The 7,949-nt window shown below is 53.1% G+C and overlaps 1 protein-coding gene across 1 annotated transcript; it reads left to right on the top strand.

Annotated features, from left to right (window-relative positions):
• Window positions 1-4,100: 4,100 nt before the first annotated feature.
• Window positions 4,101-7,235, top strand: TCF23 (transcription factor 23). Its single transcript, XM_066372413.1, has 3 exons — window positions 4,101-4,322; window positions 5,075-5,317; window positions 7,035-7,235. Exons 1-3 carry the CDS (start codon window positions 4,101-4,103, stop codon window positions 7,233-7,235), a joined length of 666 nt encoding a protein of 221 aa, XP_066228510.1.
• The last annotated feature ends 714 nt before the right edge of the window (window positions 7,236-7,949 follow it).

The raw sequence follows: 7,949 nt of genomic DNA, 5'->3' as shown, positions 1-7,949 counted from the left end.
ACATAAGTGGCATTATATTATATATATTTATAACATAAAATGCATTATTTACTGTATTTAAAATTCACTCCTACAGCAATGCACATGGTTCAATAACACCTACCACATTTGTTATCTATTACTGCTTACCAAATTACCCCCAGACTTAAATAGCAATACACATTTATTATCTCACACAGCTTCTGTGGGTCAAAAATTCCATGCGTTAGAGCAACTGAGGTGGGTGACTAGCTCAGGGACTCTGGTGGGTTGCACTCAAACTGTCAGCCAGGGCTTCAGGCATCTGAAGGCTGGACTGGAGCTGGAGGATCTGTTTTCGAGGTGGTGCACTCACATTGTGCAGTTAGCGCTGGCTGTACTTCATCACAGAGCAGCTGGCTTCTCCCGGAGTCAGTGATGTGAGTAACCTGAGTGCTCTGAGACAGAGCAAGAAGGAAGCTACAGTGTCCTTTATAGCCCAGTTTCGAAAGTTACACACTTCTGCCACATTCTCTTCGTGAGAAGGAAGTCGCTAAGTCCAGCGCATACTCCAGGGGTCCCCAAACTTTTTACACGGGGGGCCAGTTCACTGTTGCTCAGACCATTGGAGGGCTGGACTATAAAAAAAAATCTATGAACAAATTCCTATGCACACTGCACATATCTTATTTTAAAGTAAAAAAAACAAAAAGGGAACAAATACAATATTTAAAATAAAGAACAAGTAAATTTAAATCAACAAACTGACCAGTATTTCAATGGGAACTATGCTCCTCTCACTGACCACCAATGAAAGAGGTGCCCCTTCCGGAAGTGCGGTGGGGGCCGGATAAATGGCCTCAGGGGGCCGCATGCGGCCCGCAGGCCGTAGTTTGGGGACCCCTGGCATACTCACAGGGAGAAGGTCAGGCGTCACCTTTTAAAGAGAGGGGTATAAAAGAAGCTGTGTACATATTTTCAAACCTCTGCACATACTAACAAAAGAATATACATTGGAATGGTTGCCTATGATAGGGAAGAATGATGGGATAAAAGGAAATGGACATAAGAAAGGGAGATAGGGATGGTGGGAGGGATCTAAAAATCAGCCCTGTGTGTGGCAAAGACACTGTGTGCCACAAATTGAGGTATGTTAAATTCTCTGCATCCAGAGTGGGGGAAAAAAGTTTGGTGTGCATCTTCATACCAAGTACATAAACCTTCACACTACAGCTTTGAGGGTTTTTTCTTTTGTTTTGGTGTTTTTTATCCTGGCTGGCTCTTTTTATATGTATTGATTTACAACTAGGTTTTTTCACTTAATTGTGCATCTTGGAGAGCTTTTCCAGGTCATTAGTCAAAGGTCTGTCTCTTTCTTTTGTTGTTGTTGTTGTTGTTGTTGTTTTGTATTTTTCTGAAGTTGGAAACGGGTCAGACAGACTCCCACATGCACCCGACCGGGATCCACCCAGCATGCCCACCAGGAGGCGATGCTCTGACCATCTGGGGCATTCTAGCGCCTGAGGCAGAGGCCACAGAGCCATTCTCAGCGCTCAGGCAAACTTTGCTCCAGTGGAGCCTTGGCTGTGGGAGGGGAAGAGAGAGACAGAGAGGAAGGAGAGGGGAAGGGGTGAAGAAGCAGATGGGCGCTTCTCCTGTGTGCCCTGGCCGGGAATTGAACCCGGGACTTCCACATGCCAGGCCGACGCTCTACGACTGAGCCAACTGGCTAGGGCCTGTCTCTTTCTTTTGATTACTGCATATTACTTCCTTATTGATGGATATTCAGGTCGATTTTACTGGTCTTCCCTCTGATTGGCTGGGTGTCTGCCTCACTGTATCTACACCAGAGGTCGAGAAGCTTTTTGGCTGAGAGAGCCATGATTGCCACATATTTTAAAATGTAATTCCATGAGAGCCATACAACGTCCCATGTACGTTAAGCATTATCCAATAAAAATTTGGTGTTGTGCCTGACCAGGCCATGGCACAGTGGATAGAGCATCAGACTGGGATGCAGAGGACCCAGGTTTGAGACCCCGAGGTCACCAGCTTGAGCACAGGCTCATCTGGTTTGAGCAAAAGCTCACCAGCTTAGACCCACAGTCGCTGGCTCCAGGAAGGAGTTACTTGGTCTGCTGAAGGTCCACGGTCAAGGCACATATGACAAAGCAATCAATGAACAACTAAGGTGTTGCAACACGCAATGAAAAACTAATGATTGATGTTTCTCATCTCTCTCCGTTCCTGTCTGTCTGTCCCTGTCTATCCCTCTCTCTGACTCACTCTCTGTCTCTGTAAAAAAAAAAATTTTTTTTTAAATTTGGTGTTGTCCCAGAGGACAGCTGTGATTGGCTCCAGCCACCCACAACCATAAACATGAACGGTAGGAAATGAATAGATTGTAATACATGAGAATGTTTTATATTTTTAATGTTGTTTTTTTTTTGTATTTTTCTGAAGTTGGAAACGGGGAGGCAGTCAGACAGACTCCCACATGCGCCCGACCGGGATCCACCTGGCATGCCCACCAGGGGGCGATGCTCTGCCCATCTGGGGCATCGCTCTGTTGCGACCAGAGCCATTCTAGCACCTGAGGCAGAGGCCATGGAGCCATCCTCAGCGCCCCAGCTAACTTTGCTCCAATGGAGCCTCGGCTGCGGGAGGGGAAGAGAGAGACAGAGAGGAAGGAGAGGGGGAGGGGTGGAGAAGCAGATGGGCGCTTCTCCTGTGTGCCCTGGCCTGGAATCGAACCCAGGACTCCTGCATGCCAGGCCGATGCTCTACCACTGAGCCAACTGGCCAGGGCCGTTATTTTTTTTTTAATAAAGATTTGTCTGCGAGCCAGATGCAGCCACCAAAAGAGCCACACCTGGCTCGCGAGCCATAGGTTCCTGACCCCTGATCTACACCTTTGTTTCTCTGTCTTCTCTATACTTTCCCTTTACTTATTTTATCTCCCCTGGAGTTCAAGAATGAGGGACAAGGGACATGCACGATGATCCTGCTGTAGGCAAAGGTGGTAATGTGAAGGCAAGTAGGGGCTACTGTGGCAGATTTGCCATTTCTTCAGCCTGGCCCCTAACTAGCTGCATGGAGGATACAGTACCACTCACTCAGTCAACATTTCGGTACTTGGATTCAAAGCCCTCACTTATAGATTGGGAGAGACAGGTGAGTAACTCACCCAGCTCAGGACAGTGTAGGGTGAGGGCAGCCTTCTGAGTTCACTAACTGCCTGGGTTTTCATACCACCTGCGTCACTTACAAGATATTTGACATTGGGCAAGTTATTTCAGTTCCTGAGACTTCAGTTTTTCCATCTGTAAAATGAGGATCTAAGAGTCTTTTTTCTTATAAGGTTGATCGGAGAAATAAAGATAATACACATAAAGTGCTTAGCACACAGACTGGTATGTGATGATCTGCGAACATTGGACTGTGAGGAGGCTAGCCGGGGTGCGGCCGTGCATAAGCGGGGGCACCACTAAACAGGGAGACGTGGGCTCTGCGCTCTGTGCTTTCCAAAGTGAAGGATGCGCGGTCTTTCAGCCGGCCGGCCGAGCTGGTGGAAGGTGCTCCAGGGGGACCGATAGGTAAAAGGAAAGGCACTGGGTTGAAAATCCGAGGTTTGCTTGGGGGTGGGGGGTAGGGAGTAGTGCCCTGTGGCTGAGGGTCACATTTGCTGGCAAGGGACGGGAAAGCCCTTTTAGGGATGTGTGCAGGCAGGCTTCTGGCACAGGGCCCTTCCATGAACCTGAACCCCAAAGCCAAAGTTGAACGTCTATCACAGGACCGCCATCAGGGTCAGGCAAGGCTGCAGGAAGGAAGCTCCCTTCCCTCCATCCTCCTGCCTTCTTTAGCAGCGGCCTCCTCCCAGGGCTCGGCCACTCCCAGCATCCAGCACCCCCCCCCCCCCGCAGCTGGTGGGGAGGCAGGCAGGAGGCTTTTCGCGGGGGCTGTGCCGGGTGGGCGGCTTTCCCAGAGAAAAAGCGAGGCAGGACTGAGTTGGCGCCAGCTCCCTCGTATATAGACATTGCTGGCTGGATGACCAGCCTGCCCCAGTCGACTTGAGCCTGAGGACGAACTCAGGCACTGTGTTCCTGTTCTGGGGGCCTTGGCACCACAGCCTAGGGTGTAGCATGTCTCAGAGAAAGGCCAGAGGGGCACCAGACATGCCCGGCGTGGGGCAGAGCCCCATGAAGGCCAGGCCCAGGCTGCTAGCAGGCACCGATAGGGGGAGAAACCGCTTGAGCAGGACGAGGCAGGACCTGTGGGCAGAGACCAGCTGGATCAGCCAAAGGCGGAGCAGAGCTGCCCCTGCCCGGAGAGGGCCCAGGACCAGGAGCCCGGCTCCAGGTGGGGTAAGGAAATACTGGCCCTGCAGGGGGAGCTGGGGAGGCAGTGGCTGGAGGGACTGAGAGAGGTCACCTCCAACGGCAGAGCGTCATTCAGTGTTACCATCCCTGCCCTAAAGAGGGGGCACTGGCTCCTTCAACTCTGAGGCCCCACGCTTTGGTAGTTGGGATAAGCTGGTCTGAACCAGAGTGTGGCCGAGAGACCTGGCCCAACTCATTTCTCTCGAGGAAACTGAGGCTTTGGAAAAGTGATGTGAATTTCCCAAGGTCCAAGGGCAACACAACAGTCAATGACAGGGCCAGGTCCGCAGTCTGTGACTTGACCCGAATTGGTGTCCTTTCCTCTTTACCGCAGCTGCCTCTTCCTCTCAGGACCGGGCTGGGCCAGGGTCACCCTCACTGAGCAGGGCACAGCTCTGGGCTCCCAGGGCACCCCAATAAACAGGACTCAGACTTGGGTGTGGTGGAAGCAGGGCCAGGAGGAGGCACAGTGGAGGGTTCAAGTGTAGGACTCTCGGGCTCCAAGCCACGCTTTGCCCGCCTGCTCTACCCGTCCCCGGGCAAGGCCTTTTTTCCGTTGCCTCAGCTGCAAGGCGGGGCAGGGCCAAGAGTGGAAAATCTGGGGTGATGCCCTTGGTCCCTGCTGTTCAGAGTGCTACCATTCTGGCAGAAGACTTTCTGAGTGATCTTTGTGATCTTTGAAGCCAGGGACAGACGGGGTTCCGGTCAGACTCACTCACCCGGGGTCCTCCGTGCAGAGCGAGGCCAGTCCCGAGAACGCCGCCCGGGAGCGGAGCCGAGTGAGGATCCTGCGCCAGGCCTTCCTGGCCCTGCAGGCCGCGCTGCCTGCTGTGCCCCCCGACACCAAGCTCTCCAAGTTGGATGTGCTCGTGCTGGCCACCAGCTATATAGCCCACCTCACCCGCACGCTCGGCCATGAGTTGCCTGGCCCCGCCTGGCCACCCTTCCTGTGTGGACTCTGCTACCTGCACCCTCTCAAGGTAGGCCATGGGCCCAGGGCCTTGGGGAAGAGGGTTTGGGATGGAGGCCCCCTGACCACAGTGGGGAGTAGAGATCGGAAATGACTTCATGAGAATGTCGTTCCTTAGGAGCTGGGAAATTCATGAGGGCCCCAAGACTATGGGGTGCCTAGTGGCAGGGGAGAAAAAGGAGCAGGTGCCAGGGTGGACATCCGGGAAAGGAGGCCGCCCCTAGGAGAGTCCTGGACCCGAGGAGCAACATCCCACTGCACAACGCCTTGGTGTCCTCTGGACTCCTGTCGCAGGGAAGACCCCCTTCTGGGAGAATGAAAGTCTAAGAAAGCATCACTCTAGAAGTAACCAGGCGGGGGGGGGGGGGGGGGGGGCAGCACCACTTACCAGACTGCAGCCACCTTTCCTGCCCCTCAGTTTCATTGTATGTGAGAGGGAAGATAACACGAACCGACTTTTCTTCCAGGTATGAAATGAGATCGTAAATAAAAAGTATAACAATAAATCACCATCTCAATAACAGCTAACATTAGATAGATGCTAAAGTTATGCCAGGAGCTGGGCTAAGTGCTTTAGTGCATTTTTATCTTTTATCTACACAAGAACCAAAGGAGGATTACCCTCCCCCACTCAGCCGCCAAGCAGGCCCAGGTGTGGCGTGTAAGTTGTTGGTTATAAAGGAAGAGCCATCTTTGCCCCCTGAGGGTAGCATTGTAATGGGGTCAACTTTATTTTTAGGGAGGATATTTTTCACCATCTGTCTCCCCTAAGCATCATAGTTTTGAAATGTCTTGAAACTTGAGGGTTTTTTTCCTTTCATGCAAATGTAACTAAACGGCCAGAATTGGAGACTAAATGGGGGCAACTTGGAAATGCTGACAGTGGCAGCTGGGGTTGCATGGCTGTTTCCTTAGCTGCATAGTGGTAGTTGGGGTAAGGCCATTTTATAAGTGATGGATAAAGACACTGAGGAATGAACAAGTGAGAGCCGGCGAGGTCTCGAGCTCTAGAGCTGAGAGTGGGGTCTTGGCCCGCAGCAGTACCCCCTCCACCCCTGAGGGGCAGGGCCTACCAAGAGGAGCTCAGACCTCAGGGCAAACTCAACTGGTTTTCCAAGGCTGCCCATGCTCCTCCTGGAAGGACAGACGACCTTGGGAGGTCCCCAGCTTAGAGGGTGTGGGCAGCACCGACATCTGTGCCAGAGGCACTTGGGTGGGCGGCTGTGCAAGAGAAGGGGTCCGGACTATTCAGTGTCAGGAGTCTTTCCTTGCCTTCCTCGATCCCCACCCCCAGCCCTGGCTGCAATGAGCTCTTCCATCACCTCCCTCTTCCATCATCGCCCCTTCCATCACCTCCCTCCTCACTGTGGGGGCTCCTCTTGAGACCCTGGCTCCTTAGCTGGATGCTCAAGTGCTCCCTGCCAGGCTCAGGTGGTCAGGAGACTGTGTAGGATCAGAAGGGGTGGAGAGCCAGGCCCCACTGTCAGCAGAGCAGTCATGGCAGGGGAGGACCCCAGGAAGGGAGAGTCCCAGGAAGGGAGGGTCCCAGGAAGGGAGAGTCCCAGGGAGGGAGGGTTCCAGGGAGGGAGGGTCCCAGGAAGGGAGGGTCCCAGGAAGGGAGGGTCCCAAGGAGGGAGGGTTCCAGGGAAAGCGGGCTTTGGGGTGCCGAGGACTACGAGGGGCTGTGGCAGTGAGCATGGCTCACTTCCCATCTCCATGTCTTGCAGAAGTGGCCGATGCGATCTCGTCTTTATGCTGGAGGTGCTGGAGGCCTGGGGTGCTCTGGCCTTGACTCCCCCACAGCCACCACCACAGCCTCCACCTCGGGCCAAAGGACCAAGGAGACAGAGGCCAGGCCCCAAGTGTCTGGAGAGGCAGATGCTCTCCTCCCCATCACACCACTCTCACCATCTCTTGGTGACAAATGATCATCACACTCACCCTTTTCTCCTAGACTGCGACTCAAGCTCAGAGACCTGGATTCTCTGCCAGGCCCTCCCTGTCTTCTGACTCTTACCCATTGGATCTGAATCAGCCCTTACCCATTGGATCTGAATCAGCTCCCAGGTTCCAGCCTGCAGACCAGACAAAGCCACGGCATGGCCGTGATGGAGAGCACTCAGGAGCACCAGGGCGTACCTCCTCACCTTGGCAGCCAGGGAGTGACTCCCCGGTGCCTCTTCCATGGCACCTACAAGGGAAACGAGAGAGGAAGGGGTTTGATTGGGTTAGAAATTGAGTCAGGGCACCACCCATTGCTTTCCCTGCCACCGCAGGGGCTGGTGATGGACAGTCAAAGGTCAGACAGGCTCTTGGTAGCTGTGAGTGTGAACAGAACTGGGCTGGGGTCGCATAACCAGAGGGGAAACTCAAGAAGGGAACATGTGTTGTTACTTTACCACGACATGCTTACTGACGTCCAAGAGGCAGGGGGGAATTTCAGAAGCTTGTCTCTGCATCATGGTCTCTCCAGCTGACCCTCATTACAACATTTTCTCCCTCTCTGGGCCCTGCAAACTTCTGCTCCTTTCTTGATATGAGTTATATTGACAGACTGAGTCATAAAGCTTATACTGCTTACATTCCAGTTTCCAGAGACACTCTTAGTCCCCACTGCCTAGTCTGAGATCGTATCTCAGAGG

The sequence above is a fragment of the Saccopteryx leptura genome, chromosome 3 (genome assembly GCF_036850995.1).
Source record: "Saccopteryx leptura isolate mSacLep1 chromosome 3, mSacLep1_pri_phased_curated, whole genome shotgun sequence".
Classification (NCBI taxonomy): domain Eukaryota; kingdom Metazoa; phylum Chordata; class Mammalia; order Chiroptera; family Emballonuridae; genus Saccopteryx; species Saccopteryx leptura.
Note: the sequence above shows the minus strand (reverse complement) of the source record. Positions and strands in the feature narration are given on the sequence as shown.